The 27006-nt window shown below is 41.2% G+C and overlaps 1 protein-coding gene across 1 annotated transcript in view; it reads left to right on the top strand.

Moving 5' to 3' along the window:
* The window catches only part of LOC137205822 (uncharacterized), a 92871-nt gene that overhangs the window by 60463 nt on the left and 5402 nt on the right, over window positions 1-27006 (top strand). Inside the window, exons 3-4 of the mRNA XM_067704009.1 lie at window positions 3999-4125; window positions 25008-25081. Of these exons, the coding sequence (XP_067560110.1) occupies window positions 3999-4125; window positions 25008-25081 (201 nt within the window). The remainder of the gene's footprint in view (window positions 1-3998; window positions 4126-25007; window positions 25082-27006) is intronic.

Below are 27006 nucleotides of genomic sequence, written 5' to 3' on the forward strand. Positions count from 1 at the left end.
TTCCCTCAAAAAGAGTATTCAGATCCTCTACCCAATTGTTTTTACTTTTATTTTATTTTATTTTTGCGGTACGCGGGCCTCTCACTGTTGTGGCCTCTCCCGTTGCGGAGCACAGGCTCCGGACGCACAGGCTCAGTGGCCATGGCTCACAGGCCCAGCTGCTCCGCGGCATGTGGGATCTTCCCAGACCGGGGCATGAACCCGTGTCCCCTACATCGGCAGGCGGACTCTCAACCAGTGCGCCACCAGCGAAGCCCTTATTTTATTTATTTATTAAAATTATAGTTTATTTACAATATATCAGCTTCAGGTGTATAGTATAGTGATCCAGGATATTTTACAGTTTACACTTGATTAAAAATTTTTTACAGGATAATGGCTATAATTCCCTGTCCTCTACAATATATCTTTGTTGCTTATCTATTTTATACATAGTAGTTTGTACCTCTTAATCCTATACCCCTAATTTGCCCCTCCCCCGTTACCTGTCCCACTGGTAACCACTAGTTTGTTTATAGATCTGTGAGTCTGTTTCTGTTTTGCATGTACATTCATTTGTATTATTGTTAGATTCCACATATAAATGATGTCACACAGTGTCTTTCTCTGACTTACTTCATTAAGCATAATATTCTCGAGGTCCATCCACATTGCTGCAGATGGCAGAATTTCATACTTTTTATGGCTGTGTGATATTCCACTGTACATATGTACCATATCTTCTTTATCCATTTGTCTGTTCATGGGCATTTCGTTTGCTTTCATATCTTGGCCATTGTCAGCAGTGCTGCTATGAACATTGGGGTTTATGTATCTTTTTGAATTAGTGTTTTCATTTTTTTCCTGGATAGGTACCCAGGAGAGTTATTGACAGATCATATGGTAGTTGTATTTTTAGTTTTTTGAGAAACCTCCATCCTATATTCCATAGTGCCTGCAACAATTTACAATCCTACCCACAGTGTAGAAGGGTTCACTTTTCTCCATATCCTCCCCCAAATTTGGTATTTGTAGACATTTTGATGAGAGCTCCTTTGACAGGTGTGAGGTTGATCTCTCATGGTTGTTTTGAATTGAACTTCTCTAATAATTAGTGATGTTGAGCATCTTTTCATCTGCCTTTTAGCCATCTCTATGTCTTCTTTGGAAAGATGTCTATTCATGTCTTATCACCGTTATTGATTGTGGTGGTCTTTTTTTGTGTGAGTGATATTGAATTGTATGAACCATTTATATATTTTGGATATTAACCTTTCATCAGTCATATCATTTACAAATATTTTCTTCCATTTTGCACTTTGACTTTTGATTTTGTTGATGGTTTTCATTGATGTGCAAAAGCTCTTAAGTTCATTTAGTGCCCATTAGTTTATTTTTGCTTTTATTTCTTTTGCCTTAGAGTCCAGATCCAAAAATAATATTGCTACAATTTATGTTAAAGAGTGTTCTGCCTGTGTTCTTTCCTAGAAGTTTTATGGTTTGGTGTATTACATTTAGGTCCTTAATACATTTTTTAAAATATTTATTTATTTATTTTTGGCTGCGTTGGGTCTTCGTTGCTGTGCGTGGGCTTTGTCTAGTTGTGGCGAGCAGGGGCTGGCTACTCTTCGTTGCAGTGTGTGGGCTTCTCATTGAGGTGGCTTCTCGTTGCAGGGCATGGGCTCTAGGCATGTGGGCTTCAGTAGTTGTGGCTCGCGGGCTGTAGAGCACAGGCTCAGTAGTTGTGGCACACGGGCTTAGCTGCTCCGTGGCATGTGGGATTTTCCTGGAGCAGGGATCGAGCCCGTGTCCCCTGCATTGGCAGGTGGATTCTTATCCACTACACCACCAGTGAAGCCCCTCCTTAATATATTTTGAATTTATATTTCTGTCTGGTGTGAGGAAATGTTCTAAATTAATTATTTTACATGTAGCTGTCCAGTATTCCCAGCACCACTTATTGAAGAGACTGTCTTTTCTCCATTGTATATTCTTGCCTCCTTTGTAGTAGATTTATTCATCATAAGTGTGTGGGTTTTTTTCTGGGGTCTCTCTTCTATTCCATTGATCTGTGTGTCTGTTTTTGTGATTGTTGTAGCTTTGTAGTCAGGGAGCATGCTACCTCAAGCTTTGGTCTTTTTTCTCAGGATTGCATTTGCAATGTGGGTATTTTGTGGTTCTGTGTTTATTTTGGGATTATTTCTTCTGTTTGTGAACAATACCATGGGTATTTTGATAGGGATTTCTTTAAATCCGTAGATTGCTTTGAGTAATATGGTTATTTTAAAAAGATTAATCCCTCTGATCCAGGAGCATGGGGTGTCTTTTCATTTATTTGTGTCATCTTCAGTTTCCTTCATTGGTGTCTTATACTTTTCAGGATATAACTCTGTGGTTAAATTTATTCCTAGGTATTTTATTATTTTTGGTACAATCATAAATTTTTTTCTTAACTTCACTGTTAGTTTATTAGTGCAGAGAAAAATAACAGATTTCTGTATATTAATTTTGTATACTTCAATGAAAATAAAATTAACAAATGGGACCTCATTAAACTTAAAAGCTTTTGCACAGCAGAGGAAACCATAAACAAGATGAAAGGATAATCCTCAGAATGGGAGAAAATATTTGCAAATGAAGCAACTGACAAAGGATTAATCCCCAAAATATACAAACAGCTCATGTAGCTCAATATCAAAAAAACAACCCAATAAAAAAACGGGCAGAAGACCTAAATAGATATTTCTCCAAAGAAGACATACAGATGGCCAACAAACACATGAAAAGATGCTCAACATCACTAATTATTAGACAAATGCAAATCAAAACTACAATGAGGTATTACCTCTCACCCATCAGAATGGCCATCATAAAAAAATCTAGAAACAATTAATGCTGGAGAGGGTGTGGAGAAAAGGGAATCCTCCTGCATTGTTGGTGGGAATGTAAATTGATACAGTTACTATGGAGAACAGTATGGATGTTCCTTAAAAAACTAAAAATAGAACTGCCATATGACACAGCAATCCCACTACTGGGCATATACGCAGAGAAAACCATAATTCAAAAAGACACATGCACCCCAGTGTTCATTGCAGCACTATTCACAATAGCCAGGACATGGAACCAACCTAAGTGTCCATTGACGGATGAATGGATAAAGAAGATGTGGTACATATATACAATGGAATATTCGTCAGCCATAAAAAGGAATGAAATTGGGTCATTTGTAGAGACATGGATGGACCTAGAGAATGTCATACAGAGTGAAGTTAAGTCAGAAAGAAAAAAACAAATATCGTATATTGACATATATATGTGGAATCTAGAAAAATGTTATAATTGATCTTATTTGCAAAACAGAAATAGAGACACAGACATGGAGAACAAACATGGACACCAAGGGAGGAAGGGGGCGTGGAAAGAATTGGGAGATTGGGATTGACATATATACACTAATGATACTATGTATAAAATACATAACTAATGAGAACCTACTGTATAGCACAGGGAACTCTATTTGGTGCTCTGTGGTGACTTAAGTGGGAAGGAAATCCAAAAAAGGGGATATATGTGTACATAGAGCTGATTCACTTTGCTGTACAGAAGAAACTAACACAACATTATAAAGCAGCTATATTCCAATAAAAATTAATGAAAAAAAGATGTATACTTCAAATTTACTGAGTTTATTTATGCTAATAATTTGTTGGTGAGGTCTTTAGGGTTTTCTCTACATATTATCATGTCATCTGCAAACAGTGACAGTTTTACTTCCTTTACAAATTAGATCCTATTTTGTATTTTTATTGTTGTTTTTTTTGCTGTGGCTAGAACTACTAATACTGTGTTGAATAAAAGTGGTGAGAGTGGGCATCCTTGTCTTGTTCCTGTTAGAGGAAATGCTTTCAGCTTTTCACTGTTAAGTATGATGTTAGGTCTGCTTTTGTCATTTATACCCTTTATTCTATGTATGTATGTATGTATATATGTATTTATTTATTTATTTATTTATTTAGGCCATACCACGCAGCATGCGGGATCCTAGTTCCTGGACCACGGATTGGACCAGCACCCTCTGCAGTGGAATTGCGAATTTCTAACCACTGGGCTGCCAGGGAAGTCCCTTTCCTTTATTATAAAAAGGTATGTTGCCTCTATATTCACTTTGTTGAGAGTTTTTTTTTTTAATTTTTAAAATTTATTTTTGGCTGTGTTGGGTCTTTGTTGCTGCGCTTGGGCTTTCTCTAGTTGCGGCGAGCGGGGGCTACTCTTCGTTGCGGTGCATAGGCTTATTGCGGTGGCTTCTTGTTGTGGAGCATGGACTCTAGGCGTGCGGGCTTCAGTAGCTGCAGCATGCGGGCTCAGTAATTGCAGCCTGCAGGCCCTAGAGCATGCAGGCTTCAGTAGTTGGGGCATGTGGGCTCAGTAGTTGTGGTGCATGGGCTGTAGGGAGTTTGGGCTTCAGTAGTTGTGGCACACAGGCTCAGTAGTTGCGGCTCGTGGGCTCTAGAGCGCAGGCTCAGTAGTTGTGGCGCATGGGCTTAGTTGCTCGGTGGCATGTGGGATCTTCCCAGACCAGGGATTGAACCCGTGTCCCCTGCATTGGCAGATGGATTCTTAGCCACTGCGCCACCAGGGAAGTCTCACGAGTTTTTATCATAATTCAAATGTTGAATTTTGTTGAATTTGCCAAATGCTTTTGCTGGAGGTATGAATATGATCATATGTTTTATCCTTTGTTCTGCTAATCTGGTGTGTTACTTATTTGATAAATGTTCATTTATTCTTCTTAATGTTGAATTTCAGTTTCATACCATTGTGGTTGGAAATGATACTTGATATGATTTCAGTCTTCTTGGATTTTTGAAGACTAGTTTCGCGGCTTAGTATTTGACCTATCGCAGGAAATGTTCTGTGTCCTTAAGAAGAATGGAAATTTGCTGCTGTTGAGTGGAATGTACTATATGTCTGTTAGTTTCATTTGATATCAAGTGTGTGTTCATGTTGAGTGTTTCCTGATTAATATTCTGTCCAGATGAGCTATACAGTGTTGAAAGTTGGGTATTGATGTTTCTTACCATTATTTAATTTCTGCACATTTTCAGCTTCATATGTGTTAATATTTTCTTTATATGTTTAGAGGCTCCAATGCTGGATACATACATATTTATAATTGTCATAATTGATTGATGAATTAATCCCTTTATCATTTATGATAACCTTTTCTTTGAGAGGTTTGTCCTAAAGTCTTTTTTGCCTGATAATAGACTAGTCAGGCAAGTATCATTTGCATGGAATATCTTTTTTCCAATCATCCAGTTTTATCCTATATATGGATTTAAAGTTAACATAAATATTTTGTACACAGTATATAATTGTACTTTTAAAAATCCACTCAGCCACCTATGGATTATTTAAATTGAAGTATAGTTGATTTACAATGTTACATTAGTCTCAGGGGAACAACATATGGATTTAATATTTTTATAGATCACAGTTAAAGTTATTACAAAATAATGGCTATATTTCCCTGTGTTGTATGATATATCCTTGTTTGTTTATTTTATACATAGGGGTACTGGATTAAGAGAAACAAACTACTGTCTCTCCCTCCCCCCTTCACTCGCCCCACCGGTAACCACTAACTTGTTCTCTGTGAGTCTATCTCTGCATTTTTTAGATTCCACATAGAAGTGAAAACAGAGAGTATTTGTCTTTCTCTAACTTACTTCACTAGGTATAACTATTCCAGGCCCATCCACATTGTTGCGAGCGGCAGAATTCTGTTTTTGCTTTTTGCAGGCATCTCCGTATTGTTCTCTGTGGTGCTCTTAGCATTTTACATCCCACCAACAGCATGGGAGGGCTCCCTTTTCTCCACACCCCCTCCGGTATGTATTGTTTGTAGACTTTTTGATGATGGCCATTCTGACTGGAGATAGGTGATACCTCATAGTTTTGATTTGCGTGTCTCAAATAATTTGAGATGTTGAGCATCTTTTCATGTTTTTTTTTTAAAGTGTGAGAAAAAGTTACCGTTGAAGTTGGCTTTTTGAAAGTCTTACCATTTTGAATTTTTTTTAATACCTACCACAGGACATTTTTTTGAGGGCAGGTGTCATTTGCACCCTAGCAGTCCTTGCTGATATTAAGTGCCCACAAGCACATGTTTTAAAGTTGCTGTTGTGGAAATGGCCACAGGTGGTAGGATTTATTCATGCTCCACTCTGGTTACCCGGGTAAGCACTGCCATTGTGGAAGTCGGGTTCCTGGGTTGTACATTAGTGTGCACTGTGCCGGAACAAACACCCAAAATCCTGTGTCTCATTACTTCTTGTTTTTTGTTAATTTTTACTTTTTGTTAGAGTTGATTTACAGTATTGTGCTTGTAGGCGTACAGAATCTTGTTCAGTTATATGTATTCATATGTCTGTTCACCTTCGGATTCTTTTTCCATATAGGTTATTAGAGAGTGTTGAGTAGACTTCCCTGTGTTATACAGTAGTTTCTATTGATTATCTGTTTTATATATATTGGTGTATATAGGTTTTCCCCAACATCCTAATTTGTCCCTTCCCCCGACCTCTCCCGTTGGGTAGCCATAAGTTTCTTTCCTAAGTCTGCGAGTCTCTCTCTCTCTCCCTCTCTCTCTTTTTTTTTTTGGCTGCACTGTGCGGCATGCAGGATATTAGTTCTCCCAACACTAGGGATCAAAGCTGCGCCCCCTGTAGTGGAAGCTCAGATTCTTAACCATTGGACCACCAGGAAAGTTCCTGTTTCTTTCTTGTAAATTAGTTCATTGGTGTCAGTTTTTAACTTCCACCTATAAGTGGTATCATGATATGTGTCTTTCTCTTTCTGACTTACTTCACTCAGTATGATCATCTCTAGGTCCATCTCTATTGCTGCAAATGGCATTCTTTAGTTCTTTTTCATTTCTGAGTAATACTTCATTGTGAACATGTACCTTTTCTTCTTTATCCATTCATCTCTCGATGGCCATTTTGGTTGCTTCCAGTCTTGGCTATGGTCAGTGGTGCTGCAGTGCATGTTTAGTGCATGTAGCTTTTCCGGTTCTGGTTTTCTCTTGATATATGCCCGGGAGTGGGACAGCTATATCCTATAGTAGCTCTGTCTTTATCTTTTCAAGTCACCTCCATACTGTTCTCTATAGAGGCTGTTACCACCTTAGATCCCACCAGAAGCACAGGAGGGTTCCCTTTTCTCTAAGCCCTGTCCAGCATTTATGGTTTGTAAACTTTTTGATGATGGCTGTTCTGACTGGTGCAGGTGATACCTCGTTGTAGTTTTGAGTTACATGTCTCTAATATATCGTGATGGTGAGCATCATTTCATGCGCTTTTTAAAAAAAACATTTTGAGTAGTATTTACCTGTTGATATCGTCTTCATGAAAGTCTGCGATTTTTAGGATTTTTTTTTTTAAGGATACTTATCCCCAGAAATTTTTTGAGGGCTGGTATCTTTTATAGCCCAGCAGTGCTTGTGAATATCAAGTCCCCATAAGCAATAGTTTTAAAGTTGCTGTTGCGGGAAAGGGCCACAAGGCGGCAGCATTTCCTCCAAGACCAACTCTGGTTATCCAGGCAACCAGAGCCATTGTGGAAGTCGGGTTCCTGGATTGTACATGAGTGTGGAATATGCCAGAACAAACACCCAAAAGCTCGTATCTCATCACTTCTTGTTTTTTTTTTTTTTCTAATTTAAGGTTTATTTTTTCTTTGAGTAACAGCAGTATGCAATGTTCTGTGTTTCGTAGGTGTACAGATTTTTTTCATTTATACGTACAAATATATCTATTCATTTTTGTATTCTTTCCCTTGTAAGTTATTCCAGAGTGTTGAGCAGACCTACCTTGGTATACTTAGGTCCCGGCTGATTATCGAATTTATACGTAATAGTTTGTATTTGTTAATCCCAGCCTCCTAATTTATCCCTTTCCCACATCTTTCCCCTTTGGTAAGCATAAGTTTTTGTTTTCTAAGGATAGAAGCTGAAAATGTGCAGAAATTAAATAATGGTAAGAAACATCAATACCCAACTTTCAACACTGTATAGCTCATCCGGACAGAATATTAATCAGGAAACACTCAACATGAACACACACTTGATATCAATATCACCATACTATGCTCTATACCAGCTTTTACCGTTTCCATCCCACCAGCATAGGAAGGTTCCCTTTTTCCATGCCTTCTCCACCATTTATATTTTGTAAAAGGTTCCCTTTTTCCATGCCTTCTCCACCATTTATATTTTGTAGACCTTTTGATGATGGCCATTCAGACTGGGGCAAAGTGACACCTCATTCTAGTTTTGATATGCGTGTCTCTAGTAATTCAAAATATTGAGCATCTTTTCATGTGCTTTCTTTTTCTTTTAAACAGTCTGAGTAGTATTTACTACTTGACGATGTCTTCTGGATAGTCTGCCCTGTTTTTAATTATTTTCGATTACTTAACCCTGGACATTTTTGGATGGGAGGTATCATTGAGAGCCCCGCAGTCCTGGTGAATATATGAAGTGCTCATAAGCAGTCGTCTTCAGGTTGCTATTGCGGGAAATGGCCACAAGGCGGCAGGATTACCTCCTGCCCATCAGTGGTTACCCAGGCAATCAGAGCCTGAGGGCATGTCCTGTTTGGTGGTTGTCACTTAGAGCGGAATGTGCCAGGACCAACACCCAACAGCTTGTGTCTCCTTATCTTTTTTTAAATTCAATTAATTTTTATTTTTCATTGGAGTAACAGTGATATACAACGTCGCGTGTGCTGTAAGCGTCCAGAAGTTTTCAGTTATACATGGACATACATCTATTCATCTTTGGAATCTTTCCCCACACAGGTTTTTACAGGTTGGCGATAGAACTTCTTGGTACACATAGGTCCTTGCTGATTATCTTTTTTTTTTTTTTTTTTTTGCGGTACGCGGGCTTCTCACTGCCGTGGCCTCTCCCGTTGCGGAGCACAGGCTCCGGACGCGCAGGCTCAGCGGCCATGGCTCACGGGCCCAGCCGCTCCGCGGCATGTGGGATCTTCCCGGACCGGGGCACGAACCCGCGTCCCCTGCATCGGCAGGTGGACTCCCAACCACTGCGCCACCAGGGAAGCCCATACTTTGAAATTTTAAAATTGAAGTCTAGATAATTTACAATACTGTGTTAGTTTCAAGCATACAGCATAATGATTCGGTATTTTTTTATTATTATTCAGATCATACCCCATTACAGGTTATTACCATATAATGAGTATAATTCCCTGTGCTATACAGTAAATACTTGTTGTTATCTATTTAATATTTAGTAGTTTGTATCTGTTAATTCCATACCCTGATTTGTCCTTCCCCTTTCCCTTTTTCTACCCTTCAATAACCATACCTGCTGGAAATCATATTCTTAGAAGTATCCAGTTTTGATCCTTAATTAAACTGTGGTTAAGAGGTATTTGCTTGTTAATGGTGATTGACAGTTGAAGTTTATTTGAGCCCTGTAATGGCCTTTTTTTTTTTTTTTTTTGGTGGTACGCGGGCCTCTCACTGTTGTGGCCTCTCGTGTTGCGGAGCACAGGCTCCGGACGCGCAGGCTCAGCGGCCATGGCTCACGGGCCCAGCTGCTCCGCGGCATGTGGGATCTTCCTGGACCGGGGCACGAACCCCTGTCCCCTGCATCGGCAGGCGGACTCTCAACCACTGCGCCACCAGGGAAGCCCCCCTGTAATGGTCTTAAAGCACCACAGGCATCCTCCTTTTATTACCTTTGAGCATCTGAAGGTTGATCCAGAGAATCAGCATTAAAATCAGTGCCAAAAAAAAGAATCTCCAGCTGGATCTTAGCTGTATTGTCTTGAATGAGTGAAAAGGAAAAACGACGTTTACTGCATGCAATGCTACCCATTCCTTCTTGGGGAAAACTCTTTACCAAGGGGCGTAAGAGAGGGGATGCTTGACCATGGAAGTGCATTATCGAGTTTTCTTAGATGCTTCCTCCAAGCCATCTGAGAGGAGGGCTTTTATCACAACTGACTTCCTTCTCTAAAAGGAGTCGCTTTGAGACAGTCTGTCTCTTTCTTCCCCCTCATCCCTCCTCTTCCTTCTCCTTTTTTCTGTCTCCCCCTCCCTCTCTCTCATTCTTCTCTCCCTCTTTATTCCTTCCTTTCTTTTTCTTATCCTATAGAAAATTTGGAAAATATAGAAAACCATAAAGTTAGAAATTATCAAAATCATCTAGAATCCCGTTTCATGGAAAGAATGCTTAATGTTTGGAGTGAAATCGATCATAAGCGAATGTGTGTATGCACAGTCATGCACGCACGTGCGCACATAGGCAATATGTAATTAATCAAAATGGGAAGCTTTAACTTTTAGTGTCTTAAGAACAGTTAAGCAGGTTATTCTTAACTAATAATCCTCTTGTAAGATACAGCCATGGGAAGTGCTCATGTCATTTACAAAAGGGGCTGATGCACTTTCTGAAAGTATATTTCCATAGAGCGACACAGCCTCACTTCCATCTTGAGCATTGTTCTGGGGGTGGGTGGGTAGGTTGTCAGAATCCCCTGTCAAAGGGTGGTTTGGCGTCCATTCTGCTCTTCCTCCCCCTCTGCCTCTGCTGGGCCGCAGGGGCCGCAGGTAGCTATGGGTAAGGCTCCAGTGAGGCCATTGGGAAACTTGGGTTTGGGGCTGAAGATGTTTAAAACGTGTTCAAGTGAAAAAATCGGCTTGGAGACGTCACTTGAAAGCATTGAAAATGTCTTTAGGCACAAGGGCAGGCTCTGAGCACCACGGTACCCCAAATGAGGCTCTGCGAGGACTGAGAACGGTCCACAGTAAACAGCACCTCCTGCATGAAGTGCTCTAGCTGCACAGTCTCCCTCTTCCCTCAGCCGGGCACTCAGGCTGCCCAGAAGCTGAGCTGTGGACTGTCCGTGCTCCTGGGTGGTCCTTGCTGTCTACAGAGAGAGAGGGGACGGAGCCAGGTGTGTACATGCAGCATCACAGGTCAAAACGCAGCAGTTCTTACAGTGACCTTGCTCCGGGCTCACTACAGCTCTGCCTAGCTGGAAATAAGAGGAGAGAAACTCCTGTGCCAGGACCCGAAGAGCGAAGTCACTTCCGAGCTGTTATTATTTTCTGTCAGTAGATGGCACTGTTTTGAATAAGTAGGCTTTGGTTGAGTTACCTTGACAAAGTGGAATAGAGTAAGTAAGCTTTCTGTGAATAAAGAGGATTTCGTTGTCATAAATTCCAAAGCTTTGTTATCAAACATAGAAATTGTATAGTGGCAAAAGAACTTTAACTAGGTCTTATAACAACACTGTCCTACAGAGAGATAGTGTGAGCCTACCTGGGTCAAGAAGGGGGAGTAGGAGGGCGGGAGATGCGCCCTGGAGACTGACAGGCTCCTGTGCAACCATGGCTGTAACAAAGACACACATGGAATCAGACAGGAAGGGAAGAGAAGCCATCAGGTCGGGACCTGTGCCCGTGGGAGGGGACTCAGAGGAAAAGGGAGATGACATGCGGTTGGGTGGGGGGCAGTGGAGATCTGTCCTGAGGAGTGAGTGGTTTGAGCCACACGTTGGGACCCCTAGCCGTGGGGTCCAACACAAGGAAGACGAGCCCCTTACTCAGTGAAGTAGGTCAGACAGAGAGAGACAAATACTCTATGCTATCCTTTATATGTGGAATCTAAAAAATAAAACGAATGTATATAACAAAACAGAAACAGACTCCTAGATACAGAGAATAAACTAGTGACTACCAGTGGAGATAGGGCTGGGGGAAGGGGTGAGACGGGGTAGGGGATAAGAGATGCAAATTACTGTGTATAAAATAGATAACCAAGAAGGATTATTTTATTACATGGAAATATAGCCATTATTTTGTAACAACTTTAACTGGAGTATAATCTATAAAAATATTGAATCACTGTGTTATACACCTGAAACTAAAATAATATTGTAAATTGACTATGCTTCAATAAAAGAATAATTAGAGACAAAAAGAAATATAATGCAAGCCACATATGTACTTTAAAATTTTCTAGAAGCCATATTGGAAAAAGCAAAATGAAAACTAAAATTAATTTTAATAAAATATTTTATTTAACCCAATATAAATATAAAAATGTAGGACTTCCCTGGTGGCGCAGTGGTTGAGAGTCCGCCTGCCGATGCAGGGGACATGGGTTCGTGCCCTGGTCCGGGAAGATCCCACGTGCTGCGGAGCAGCTGGGCCCGTAAGCCATGGCCACTGAGCCTGCGCATCCGGAGCCTGTGCTCCACAACGGGAGAGGCCATAACAGTGAGAGGCCCGCGTACGGCAAAAAAAAAAAAAAAAAAAAAAAAAAATGTAGTAAAATTCCAACATGTAATAAAAATATTTAGTGAAATGTTTTGCACTCACATGGGCAGTATTTCACTTCCTCAGTAACTTGTAATTAATGGCTGTTTTTTTCCCTTCTTTTCTTCCAGCAAGAGAGGGGTGATTGTCCAGAACAACTGGCCTGAATAGACGTTTCTTCACTTTGATTAGTGTAAACTGTAGTGTTGGATTTGGTCCTTGCGAAAATAGAGTCTTTGTCTACGGGGTGGCGGGGGAAGAATATATATATACACACACCCGCACATATATATATAAAACTTATTTACTAAAAGATATATGTATATATAAGTGTATATGTATATATCTATACCGATAGCACTTTTCTTCCTGCCTGGAAGACTACAATGCCAGCATCCAGGATAACTACTAGCAAGTACTCTGTCATCCCCTAACCAAATAACTGTTGAATCCCTACTATGCACCAGGCACCGTTCTAACAGATGAGTCCTCCCTGTATTTCTAAGAAGACTGGCATTAGTGAAATGTGTGTATAAACACAGTGTGACTTGCACATTTTTCCATCTGCTCTTTTCCAATTGGTTCATCTGAGAACATTTACGGAGTCCCTCACCTCCTCCAGGAAGTCTGCCAGGTGCTGAGGGTGCACACAGACCAGTGGGGGAGCAGACCTAGGATGGCATAAATGTTATGATTAAAAACATGAGCGTGTAGAAGAGGTTATTAGAGTTAGAAGAGTGCAGGAGATGAGCCCACATCCAGACGAGGGTGCTTGTGCAGAGGAGAGGAAGTGGGCTGTTTCTTGAAGGGTTTGCTGTCTGAGCTGAGACATACCAGGATGAGTGGCAAGGAGGAGTTGGAAGACAGCATCCTCCCAGTGGAGCGAGGGCAGGAGAGAGCAGCGTGAGCGTTTGCTCGGAGGCCTCGGAGAGGGGGGGGTTTGGTGGGAGAGCTACAGTGGGGGGGTTTCCTGGGCTGGGGGGGTGGAGGGCAGGGGATACAAGAGACGAATAACGCTCAGATCATCGAAGTGTCTCGCTCAGCCTCCTTTTGTTACGGATGAGGAAACCGAAGCCTAGAGGGTAAGCAGGTGCCAATCACCTCTCTCATCTTGGGCCCTCCAGTGGCAGCTAAATACTCCAGACACAGGTCTAAGGGTGCTGAAATGAACATAGTCATTGGTGCAGCACTTATTTTAGTGAGCGTGTAATCCCAGCGGCTCTAAGTCTGTCTTTAGTGAGTTTAGATGTTGAGATGGTCTAGGTCATGTGTGAGCAAATACAAAGCAAGGCGGGGATGGAGCGTTCCTAAGTCCGGGGGGGGGGGCGCTTAGGGCGGGCACGAGGCCGTTGGCCGCACGTCATGAACAGAGCGGGTGGAGGAGTGAATGTTCCTGGGCCTGTTGGTTCAGACCCAGCGCCCAGGTACGTGAACGTGGATGCAGAAATGATGCACAGGCGTTCACACGGCCTGCACCGTTGAAAAGGGCAAAGCTGCTTTCATTGAGGCCCTAACCCCTTGCTGCCAAGGCCCCGCCCATGGAAGGAAGCCGAGAGGGACTGTCCAATGGGGGGAGAGCCCCGTGAAGCTCCCCACCACCCGCGCAGAGACAGCTGTCCCATTGGCTTTGCTGCTGCGCAGCGTGGGCCCCGCCCGCTGTAAGCAAAGAGGGCAGAGGGGCACGTGTATTTATTGGCCTTGGATATCTAGAAGGAATTTTTAAAAATATTTCAGTATTTATATTTAGTGTTACACTTAAGGGGTCTTTGCTGACCACCTCTCACATTTTCCTTTCGAAGCTCTTCTTTAAAGATCTAAAAATAATTGTATTATTTCTAATAAAATGACGATTCTATTTGGGGGTAGAAAGCCAGAATTTTCTATACATTTTTTTCTTTCTATCTGACTTTTAACAAAGCTGGTGCCCTCTTGAGACGTAAAATGGCCTTCTTGGTGTCTCTTAAATTCCCTGCTTTCCCTTCTCATTCTCTTTAATTCCAGAGCAGAAGGAAAGCGATTAAGAGAGACATATTCCTGCTGCCCTTTCCAATAAAAAAAAAAAAAGTCGTTTTCCTAAACCCCCGAAAGCCAGAAACCCGGTATGATTTTTCTTGCTGGTTGGGTTGCATATTTAATCTCCCGGGTTGTTGAATTATTGATGCAGTATTTCTTTTTTCTTAATTTTGTAATACTTCCTGTAAACTCAACTTCACTCTGGGCTTTGATCCTGATTTCACGTTTTATTTTAAGCCAGGACGACTATTAATAACGTAACGTCCAAAGCTACATGTTATCAATCTCCTTTGGTGATTTTCAAGGCAACACTGGTTGAAATGAAATTCTCTCCATATCCCTGGATGTTTATTATGGAAGATGCAGCTGCGCTGTTTGTCTGAAGCATAAGCATGACCATATATCAATGTGGTTACCCAGCGAGCACATATGTTAAGGTACAGGTTTACTGGAGGCTGTTCTCTGTAATTGGGTTTAGTAAGTTTGTTTGAATAAAGGTGGCCAAAGGGATTAGTGAGGGTGCTGAGTGGGGGGATTTCAGTACAATTGTGCAGGGCCGAGAAATACACCCTCTGCAGTCGAAAAGAAATCGGGCTAAGAGAATTATGTACGTGAGCATCTCGAGGTGTGTATGGCTGACAGAAATCGTTGAACATCTGCATCTTTTCCAACGGCTGGAGTGGATGATGGATAGTGGGTGTGGGGAATTGGGAGTTTTTTTTTTGCTGTGGTAGATTACAGGAAAAATATTTTTTCTTTTATTTTGGAAAGGGAATTAAAGTTTCTAAATTTGAGGTAGCTTAGCCTGATGGTTCTACAAGTAATGAGCCTAAATTATTAAAATTTCCTATGCTGAATTTAGAGATGCCCAAGAGCCACTAATAATTCCTTCCTTCTCTTCAGCATTTCCTCAGGTGGCCTCTATGTACTTGTGAAAATGAGAACCACAAGTGTCTGTGATGGTATTTTAAGTGTAGATGTGACACTGGAAGATTCTATTGCCAGAAAGCTAAGCCTACAGAGCTGGGGAGGCTTGTCTTCTGTGGGAAAGCCTGCTGGGCACACTCACGAGCGGTTCAGCCCGATTGGGACTGAGAACACGGCAAAAATAGTTCTCATTGTTCTGCCCCTGAAGTGCCGCGAAGCACAGGCTCAGAGCAGGCGGGAAGCGCCTTCTGCTCAGTGCTCCTGCTCGTTGGCAGTAATGCACATGTGTTTGCATATGTGTCGGCCAGTAGAGGCCTCCTGTGTCGTGGGGTCATCAGCATTTTGTCGAGGTGCTTGCACGGGTGGGGAGGCATCATTAGGGAGCGTCCCAGGGGCAGCACGCGTGCCTCTGCTCCCATCGCGTTCCTGGACCATTCGCTGTACAGTGCTGGGTGCAGAGCGAGCACTGAATGCAGCACAGCATTTAATGCACAAGCAAGTCCACGACACTGAGCATTCTGTGCCGTGGTCTGATTGAAGCTGGAAGCAGCTCACACTCGCTCCCCGTTGCACTGCAAGCGTTTCCTCCACGCTGGGTCTCATAGTCTTCCATGACATAGACGATCTCTTACACCTTCCGCGTGTCTTATTTTGCTGATAAACTCTTTCCGAACCTTAGCCATGCTTCCTGAGCTCCCCGAAGCTGGAGGGAACCCAGGCTGCCTCTCGCTGCCTGCCTCTGTCTGTGACCTTTGCTCCATCCTCCCCCAGACCCCCACCACACGTCTTTCCTCTGAAGGATTACAGCAGAGTGTGTCTTAGGGCCCCTCCTCCTCTGCCTGCATTTCTTCTCTTCCTTTTTAGAATGATGAAGCCCCAGCCTTTGGCCCTAGGAACTCCACCATGAGCTGTATGCTTCTGCAGTTTAAAGACTCAGAAGCGTTGCACCTTGGTCTCAGAAGCGTTGCACCTTGAGATGTTAGAACTGGAAGATGCCTTTGAGATGCTCCTGCTGCATCTCTTTGGTGTTCAGATGACTGAAGTCACCCAGGAGGCAAAGAACAGGGATGGGACGAAAGGCTCTTGTGACTCCCAGGCCCTGTGCCTCTCTGCTCAGCTGCGCGGCCTCAGGACTCAGCTGCGCGGCCTCGGGGCTCTTACCAGAATCTGTCAGGCGGGTGCAGGGGTAGCGCTGGGGCTGTCTCTTGGACCTGCATCCCAAGCACAGTCTTAATTGCCCTGTGGGGGAAGGACTCGGGCTGAAAAGAGAAAGAGAAAAGGAAGACATGGAGGTGGGAGGAGTGGGAGAAAGAGACAGGAAGGTTCTGTGAAAATGGAGGGAAGGCTGATCTCACGAAGCGTAACGTCCTCAGGGTTCATCCATGTTGCTGCGTATAACAGGGCTTCCTTCTTTTTTAAGGCCGAGTAATATTACATTTTATGAATATATCACATTTTCCTTATCTATTCATCTGTTGATGGACATTTACATTGTTTCCACATCTTGCCTGTTGTGAACAGCGCACAGTGAACGTGGGAATGCTAGTACCTCTTTGAAATCCTGATTTCAAGTATTGTGTATAAATACCTAGACGTGGGATTCCTGGGTCATATGGTAGTTCTCTTTTTGTTTTTTTTTGAGAAACCCATACTGTTCTCCATAGCAGCTGCACCAGTTTGCACTCCTACCAAGCTTGTAAAAAAGCATTCCAGTTTCTGATTCTACTTTCTTAAGTATCTAAAATAGTCAACCTCATAGAAGCAAAGAATAGAATGATGATTCCCAGGGGCGAGGGTAAGGGGGAAATGGGGAGTTGTTAATCACTGTATGTAAAATTTAGTTATGCCAGATAAACACATTCTAGAGATCTGATACAGAACACTGTGCTGTAGACGACAGTGACGTACTGTACATGTAAGTGTCTGTTACGAGTGTAGATCTCATGTTAAGTAAGCTTTCTCTTACCAAAAAAAAAAAAAAAAAGAAAAAGAAAGAAGTCTAAAAGGACAACTGCACACATTCTCACATCCAAGTTGCTAGTGTTTTCTGTCATGCGTGGTGCGATGATGTGCACGTGGTGGTGAAATGGTCCCCAGGCTCCTGGCTCTGACTCCATTGTTGTTGACCTTGAACTGCCGAGGAATTCTTGGGCATGATTCCACATGATCTGCATCTAAATGCAGATGTTTTCTTTCCTCTTTTTTTTAATTTAAAAAATACATTTAGTAGGGAGGCTATGGCTTCCACTAAGCTGGGATGTAGTATTTTGAAATGTGTGAAAGAGGTTTTTAAACTAGGTAAGAAGATCTGTGCTTTTTCCTCTTTACATTTTGAGTCAGCTATATATTTGAGTGTCCACTGCACAGTCGTGTAAACGTGCTTCTGAGTTTTCCAGGCATCAACAGATAAGAAAGAAATAACGGAAAGTAAGTGCCTAGAAGTAAGAGTGCTTTTGGAACCTAGTTCTCCTGCAGAAGATGCTGCTGCTTAACATAACCTGCCTCAAACTTTATATTCTAATATATTTTTCTTTGAAAACAACAGAGGGCTTTATTCACTCTAAGAAAACAATGCACAAGAAAGAAAATGAAACTATAGTACACTACATAGTTCTGCTGTATGTTTACAGGATCATGATGTGGTAAACACTGTATGTGAGGAAGAGGTAAGTTGAATCTTCCCTAGTAGGATTTTTTTTTAACATCTTTATTGGAGTAGAATTGCTTTATAATGGTGTGTTAGTTTCTGCTGTATCACAAAGTGAATCAGCTATACGTATACATATATCCCCAGATTATTCTAATATTTTTAATCAAATAAACATCTAATCAAAAGCATTTTTTCAGTTCTCCATATCTGCTTTTTCTAATCTAGGTATCCAGCATGTATTTAAGTCTGTCTTATTCATTAAGATCTTCCTTAAGATTTTGATTGTTTTTACGATACTGTCTCGTGCATTTTGACACTGTGGTAATGCACTATATGCTTTTACGATGAGGTCTGTTTATTACAGTCTCCTCCCAGTCACAGGTCTTACGTACAAGATGGTTTACCGTGTTTCTGAGCAGATGCTGCCATCAAGGAGAAAGAACTGTGCTTCAGTAGTTAGGGCTACGCTGTACACTTCAAAGTACCTTAATTGCATTTGAAAATCTGACTCTCAGAGCTCAGGAAAAACACACATTAGTCCCAATGTAAATTTAAAATTTTACTGAATCAAAGATGTTGAAATTCTTTTTTTTAAATTAATTAATTAATTTTTATTTTTGGCTGCCTTGGGTCTTTGTTGCTGTGCGCAGGCTTTCTCTAGTTGTGGCGAGCGGGGGCTACTCTTTGTTGCGGTGCGCAGGCTTCTCATTGCAGTGGCTTCTCTTAGTCGCGGAGCACAGGCCGTAGAGCGCGTGGGCTTCAGTAGCTGTGGCACGTGGGCTCAGTAGTTGTGACTCACGGGCTTAGTTGCTCTGCAGCATGTGGAATCTTCCCGGACCAGGGCTCGAACCCGTGCCCCCTGTATTGACAGGCAGATTCTTAACCACTGTGCCACCAGAGAAGCCCTGAAATTCTTATTTACCAAGAGCATTCTAGATATCCATCTGTATGGTATGAGTATTGTGAGGGTCCCTGATGACTAGTGTTGTGTTTTAGGGTCTGTTCTATGATTCTCTCTTATCTAAGGTCAAGAAATGCCTTTATTAAACATTTTTTGAAGGTTTAATTTTTTCCCACTATTATTGAGATATAACTGACTTAAAACGTCTAAGGTTATGGTATACAGGGTGATGATTCGATATACAAATATATTGTGAAGTGATGACCACAGTAAGATTAGTTAACACACCCACCACCTCACGTGGCTTCCATCTTCTTGGTTCCGTCTGTATATGTGTGGTGAGACCTTTTGAGATATACTCTCTCAGCAACTTTCAAGTATCATTGGTGATATTGTCCAATGTTGATGACTGTAGTCACCAAGCTATACATTAAATCCCAAAACGTATTCATCTTATAACTGGAAATTTGTACCCTTTGACCACCACCTTCACTCATTTCCCGCAGTGCCTCACCCTACTGCCCCTGGAAACCACCAATCTATTCACTGTTTGTGTGAGTTAAAAAAAATTTTTTCTGTACATAAATGAGATCGTACAGTGTTTGTCTTTCTTTGTCTGACTTATTTTACTAAGCCTAATGCCCTCAAGGTTCATCTATCTTGCTGAAAATTGAAGGATTTCCTTCTTTTTAAATGTCTGAATAATATTCCAAAAAATATATAATATATATAGCCAAAGGAAATGAAATCACACTCTCAGAGATATCTCCACCTCCATGTTCATTGCAGTATAATTCACCTTTGGATATATACCTCAAGTGAGATTTTGGGATCACATGGTAGTTGTATTTTTAATTTCTTGAGGAACCTCCATGCTTTCTTCCGTAGTAGCTGCACCAGTTTACATTTCCACCAACACCAAACAAATATTCCTATTTCACAAGACCGTCACCAGCACTTGGTGTCTGTTGCCTTTTTGATAATAGCCATTCTAACAAGTGTGAGGTGATATCTCACTGTGGTTTTGATTTGCATTTCCTAATGATTAGTGATGTTGAGCACGTTTTCATGTACCTAGTGGCCATTTGTATTTTTTGTTTTGAAAAATGACTCCTTACATCCTTTGCCTGTTTTCTAATTGGATTATTAGTATTGTTATTTGCTGTTGAGTTCCGTGAGTTCCTTGTATATTTTGGCTATTACTCTCTTATCTGTTATATTGCAAATATTGTCTCCCATTCTGTAGAATGTCTTTTCATTTTGTGGATTGTTTCTTTCCCTGGGCAGAAGCTTTTATGTTTGATATGGTCTCACTTGTTGATTACTGCTTTTGTTGATTGTGCTTCTGATATTGTATCCAAAACTTCACTGCCAAGGTCCCTGTCGAGAAGCTTATCCCCTATGTCTTCTGCCGGCTGGGATCTCCACTCTCGCATGCACTACTGCAAGCGAGAACGCGGTCCGCTAAGATCTGAGCACTGGTGGCTGTAAGCCCTGCCTCCCTTCTCTCTGTCTGACCCCCAGTGGTCAGGCTCTGTAAGGTGAGGCCTGAGCGGACCTCCCGGGAAGCTTCCTGAAACAGTGGGGAAACGGGATGTCCGCCTTGGGTTCTCTCTTCTCCACTGGAGAAGTCCTGGGTGTGTGGGGGGGATGTGCTTTCTCAGTGTGGCCCTGTGCCGGCCTGGGGGATGGACTCTGAGGTCAAAAGGAAGCCGCTCCTCTTCCCCTGCTAAGTGTCCTTCCGGATCTCTGCTGTCCAGGGGTGCTTCAGCCTCCCCCTTGGGTTCTGGGATGTTCCTAATGGTGCCGTGCCCATGGGTAGTTTCTAGTTGGCCTTCTTGGGAGGGAGGCTAGAGCTGAGAATGACCTACATCGCTATCTTGATGAGGTCACCCCCGGTACTTTTTATTAAAAACTTAGGACTGCAGATCTAAGCACGAGAAGAAAATTAAGTTCTGTCATATACGGTCATTCAAAAGCATGCCAGGAATATTGTCCTATTTCTTAGAACCCTTTCAGCTGATAAATGAAGATATTTTTTCTTATCACCTCTCCCCCCAGGGTAAGGGTAGTCTGAAGTCTTTTCCAATTCTTTACAGGCAGAGGCAATCAGAATTTGAGAAGAGTTGGACCTCAAGAATATGTATGTATGCAGTATCACTATGGAAAAGGGAGTTTGGGGTTGAGAGCGTGGCTTCATCCAGTACTGTTGCAATGCACTAGCTTGAGTTATGATGTATGACGAATAAAACAAACTGTAGTGGGGAATCAAAAATCTAGTGGTAAATGGTATTGCATTTTGTTTTGCTTCAGGTTTTGTTATTTTAGCTCAAACTGCTTATATTTCTTTCTGAAACTACTATTACTCAACCACCACACAAGGGGAAGGTTGCTTCTCTGCCCATGAATCTGTCATTGTGCTAATTACTTGGATGCTGTATATTGAATTTATAGTGCAAGTTTTCAATATAAATTCTGCAGTACTCAGACAAATAAAATGAATAATTCATACCTCAAAAACAAAAAACAATATTCTTCGGTAATTATGGTTTCTGAATATTCAAGTCTTTGATAGAGATTTGATCCACGAAGAACTGGTCAAATCTATGCATACATAAGCGTATCTTTAAATTAAAATTTGATATGCTTTATAATACCAGAGTTGTCGCTCCATAATTGGATTATAACAAATTTAATTTACGTGTTGTCAAAACTAGTGGATTCTAGAATTTTAGTTGTAATTACTCTTGGAAGATCCAAGAATCGCCAAATATAGCACAAAGAATTTGCAAGTGCTAATTAGAAAAATTCTAAAAACTTTAAATCCATATTAATTTTGAGTAAAATATGATTTTTTTCCTAACATCATGTAAATTCCACAGTTTTTCTGATTTCTTTTTATTGTCCAAGACATCAGTTTTTATTCCTTTTGAAAATCCTCTATTCATTATGTAAATAATTATTGAAAAACTTTCTTTTGCTGTACGTGTGTGCACCCTCCCTCCCCCCCTCACGTACACAGATCAGTTTATTTCTCAGCCACTGGAGGATAATTTACATAACTATGGCTCTGATCCCTAGATATTTCAGGGTATCTTTCCTAAGAAAAGGATATTATCTTATTTAAAAATAGTACAGTTATCAACTTCAGTAAATTTTACATTGCTATCCTTTATCTAACCCCTGGTTCTCAGCTCTACCTGCCCAGCTCTGGGAGATCACCAGCTCCACCAGGTGCTCCTGGAAACCCACTCAGGGCTGTGAACCAGGATGACAATATAACCTACCTTGCTTGTTTCTCATATATCAGGAACCACTGCCCTTTGCTGCTTGAGGAGTGTGTCTTGAAAACCTTTTTCTTGCTCACATATGTTTCCTGCCGTGTAATAGTTATTTCAGGGGAATGTAAATTCATCTATCTTGCTTGGAAGCAGAAATATTTTCCCCTTAATTTTGAAAACTTCTCTGTAAATTAGGGAAATTAGTCTCTTATCTGTAACGTACATTGCTAATATTTTCTCTCAGTTTGTCATGTCTTTTGATTATGACGTGCTTTACTGTGCAGTTTTTTCACCACTAGGTAGTAAAACTTATCAATTTTTCTTTACGGAATCTGGAATTTTAGTCATCATTAGAAAGCCTTTCCTAAAAGTTCCTACTAGTGCCCTAGTATATTTCCAGTCTTTAAGAATGTTTGATGTGCATTTGAAAAGAAACATTGTGCTTTCTTACCAGCGTCAGGTGATTGCTGTATATCTAAAAGATCGATCTTATTGATCGTATTGTTTAAATCTTTTATATCCTACATTAATGTTTGTCTACTTGTTTTGTCTCATGTTCAGAGTGATATGTTAAAATCTCCTATTGTTACTGTGTTTCCGTTCCTTTTTGCATCACCTGTAATTTTTGTTTTGTGCATGTGGTTGCTGTGTTATTTAGTGCATACCTATTCATCACTACCAGATCTTTATGTGGAAGGTGCCTTTAAATACTACAAAATGTCCTTCTTTGACTCATTTGCCTTGAATTCTACTTTGTTTTGTATCAGGATTGCAGCCGCTGGCTTCCTATTGCTTCTTTACCCAAGATGTTTTTATTCAAGTCTTTACTTTTAGCGTTCTTGAATCACTGCATTGTAAGTGTGCTTTGTATGTAGTAGAGAGTTGTATTTTGTTTTATGGGCCAATTTGAAAATCTTTTTCTTTTTATGGGCACATTAGTCCTAGTCACGATTATTGATATGACTACTATACTGGTCCCAATTTTGTCTTATTATTTTATGCTGTAATTAATTTGCTTACTACTTTATTTATTTATTCATTTATATTCTCTTTAGCTGTGGTGGGCGGGCTCAGTAGTTGTGGTGTGCAGGCTTAGTTGCCCCACGACATGCGGGATCTTAGTTCCCTGACCAGGGATTGAACCCGTGTCCCCTGCATTGGAAGGTGGATTCTTAACCACTGGATCACCAGGGAAGTTCCCCTATTATTTTATATTTACTGTGTCTATTTCTCTATTTGTTGTGGTTGCTTTAAATTTTTTCTTTTGATATTTGAGCAGGTATAAATATTTATTTTAGTGGTTACCTTTGGATTAGTGCTTCTTAGAGCGCCCTTAATGCCGCCCTCGCAACCCGGCTTTCTAACTTAACTCTTCACCATCTGTCAGCCTCAGTGGTACCCGCTCACTCCCACTGACCACAGTCACTGATCTTGTCCTAGTTTCTCCCTTTTCTCTTCTGTCCCGCCTTGTTTTCAGTTGCACTTTCCTCCTTCACTAGAACAAAATTTCCTGTTATACTTGAATTCATGACCCTGCCCTTTTATTGTTCTTAGCTCTTCAATTAAAAATATGAAATGTTCATTATGAGTCCTTTTGCAGAGTCCCAAGGAGCCATCCTTCGGCTGGATAAAAAGCCATCTTCTGGTAGATTTGTCTGAAAGTACGTATTCCCTGAATTGTGGCAGATGCAGAACTGCTTTTCTATAACTTTACTACCTTCAGGGAAGTTTGGCTGCATATATATCCTTGGTTTTCATTCCTCAAGTTTCTTGAAAATTATACTCCCCTGTTGCCTTTCTTTGTATATTATTTTGAGAAATCTCAGTCTGATTCCTCTGCCTTTATAAATCCTTTCCTTCTTTTTTCTCTTTCTTCTGTCCTCCCTCCCTTTCCCCATCTTTCTTACTGTATCTTTCTTTCTTTTTTTGGTCTGGAGACAAAATGTTTTTGTCTTTATCTTTAAAGTTTAATACCTTTACTGGAATATATGTTGGGTTACTTCTCTTTTATTTCTGGGATTTTTTTGATTTATAGTTTTAAATATTCTGTTCAATTGTTTTGGTTTTTCTCCTCAAGGACAACTATTACATATACATTCAGCCTTGTTCCATTGTCTTCCATTACTGTCCACTTTCTTCCTGGTACTTTAATTTCCTTTTTAGCTCATATTTCTCTTTTTTTAAAAACTTTCTTAATGCCTCTATTAAGTTTTTATTTGAGTATGTCTTTATTGGTACCTTGCAATTTAATCTTAATTTTATATGCTTTTGTTTTATCTCTTATTCATTTCCTGAATCTAATCAACTCCCATTTCATTTCTTCCTGCTTTTCTGTGTGTCTCTGTTCTTTGCTTTTGTATTTCTGATTGAAGGCGTTTTACCACAGGCCCAGATTCTTGACTGAGGCTATTTACTGTAGTCTGCAGTTGTTTACTACAGTTTTCTTCAAGCTTGTGCTGAGTTTTTGGCCGTCTTCTCGCCAGCAGAAAAGGGTTTAAATGTATGTATGTATTTATCTCCCAGACGTTGTAGTCATTTTACACCAGGGTGGTCTGCTGTTCTTTACTCTACTCGTTTCATGAGCAGGATTCCTAGCCCGACAGTGCCCCTCTGTGCCATCTGCTTTGTGGACGGAGGTGTTGGTGGTGGGTGAGGAAGGGAAGAGTTGGCATGTCTTTCATTTCTGAAACATTCTCAATTTCTCCCTTTCATTTCCTCCTTTCTCACTGGGTCTTCTCCAAGGTGTATCCCCTCCGTGTGCATCTAATTCTTTCTAAAAGCAGGAGTTCCTCTAAGCTGCCCCTCTGGTCCCTTTCTCCATATAAGGCTATAAACTATGAAGTCCTGGTCTGGGTTCCTTATTTGGGCATTTATTCTTGCAATTTCTCTTCTGAAGGTGATCTTCTGCTGTTTTATACGAAGTCTTTTAAGCTTCTCTTCTCCACGCTTCACACCTAGAGGACTGCTACGGTAAGAACACCCAGTTTCCTTTCCTTTGTTTTTTTCTCTCTAATTACAGGTAATTTGATGATTGCATTTTCTCAGTTTTGTAGAAATGCTGAATTTGTCCTCCTTGTAGATGTCATGTGTTTTGGGGGAAGTAAGTGAGAGGGAGATGAAAATAAGGCTTTCCATTATCCTGAAATGCCAGGTCTGAAATTCCCCGCGTCTGTCGTCCGATGCTTCCCCATGTGTCTTCTCCCTTCCCTGATTATCTTAGGCGTCTCCTGAATTTCAGTGCTTGCGTTTGTGGCAAGTCTATTTATACACTTGCTTTTTCTAATACAACAGTTAAATCTCTGCTGGCCGTGTAATTTCAGCTTCTTTCTTCACTCTAAGATTTTGTTTTTCTTTTCATCTTATTCTTTTGTTTGATCATCTAGATTTGGAATTCTTCAAGTTTTATTGAGTTTGTATTCTTAAGTTCTTGTATAGCTTAAAGCGTTTGTAGGTTTTATAACCCTCCCCTGGGTAATGTTTTCTTCCAGAATGAGTTCTTCTTAGCGCCTCACTTTTCTTTTGTTATTTTTCTCCCTTCCTTCCTTCCTCCGTTATCTTTCTTTTAGTTGTTTACCTGCTTGCCAGGCTTTGTATTATCATCTTGTTCATTTTATAATTGGCCGCTCTCTCTAGACCTCTACCTTTCAATGATATCGTTTAGGCAGATACCTCCTGGGGTGGTTTGTCTTTCTGAGTTTGCTAGGTGTTGTCCATTGATACTTAGAACCATCTCAAATCTTCTAAACTCTAACTTGTGTCCCAATGGCTAGAAACCTGAAAACGATATTTTCCACGTTCCTTTGACATTTCTGGCCTACATTTCGCCAGTAAGAGTCACCTGAATGCTATTTGGAAGCTGGGAAAGAAAGGGAGACCATTACTGCCCTTTGGCGGCTGCAGGTGGACCCACAGGCGGCTGGGGCATGAGGTTTGTGGTGACCTTCCACTGGGTTCCTGTGAATCAGCTTCCCTGACATGGCAAGTAGCAAAAGTAGTGGTTTCCATGTTCCTGACTGAACGCTGACAGATACGCTCAGCCTCATTTTGAGGACTCATGTAGTTTTCTCCCCACTTTCACGAAGCCTATGGTGTGAGAATGTGTACGGTGATGTCGGGTAACATTAAATGTACTATCTTTGCTGTGACTGGGCTCCCTCTTGAGAGAAGCCACCAGCTCTTCTAAGCTTGAGCTCAGTCCCTTTAGTGTGCACAGCTTCTGTGAACATCAGTTGTGCTAGTTTTTATTTCAGAGATAACTGTGTGGTAACTCCCAGGATTACTGTGTATGATGACAGTGTAAAAATGCCCAAGAGGACAGATTCATAACTTGCTATGAATAAAAAGAGGGTCCTGTGTGGGTCTTCTCTGTGTCATCATTTATTTATTTATTTTTAAATATTTATTTATTTATTTATTTAGGCTGCACCGGGTCTTAGTTGAGGCACACGGGGTTGTGGACTTCTTAGTTGTGTCATGCATGTGGGATCCAGTTTCCTGACCAGGGATTGAACCTGGGCCCCCTGCATTGGGAGTGAAGTCTTACCCACTGGACCACTGGGGAAGTCCCTGTGTTATCATTCGATTCTGAACATTTGACTGAGAATTGGATCAAATTTGGAAAATCCTCAGCCCTTCTGGCTGCCTCTCCCCTTGATTCCTGGGAAAATAAGGCAGGTTCAAAGTCAATAGGAACACCAAGCTTACCTGGGATTTCTAAGTCAATTTCTGGGCTAACTTAAATCACAAAATAGAATGAATGTGGCTCATGTGGCCCCCAGATGTTGCCATGATGAAAGGAGAGCTGGTCAGCGGCATTGCAGTGAGTAGGGGTTCACTCTAGCTGGCAACGTAACTCAAGAAGAAGCAGTAGGGATTCATCTCATACAGCATGCACT

The sequence above is a fragment of the Pseudorca crassidens genome, chromosome 14 (genome assembly GCF_039906515.1).
Source record: "Pseudorca crassidens isolate mPseCra1 chromosome 14, mPseCra1.hap1, whole genome shotgun sequence".
Classification (NCBI taxonomy): Eukaryota; Metazoa; Chordata; class Mammalia; order Artiodactyla; family Delphinidae; genus Pseudorca; species Pseudorca crassidens.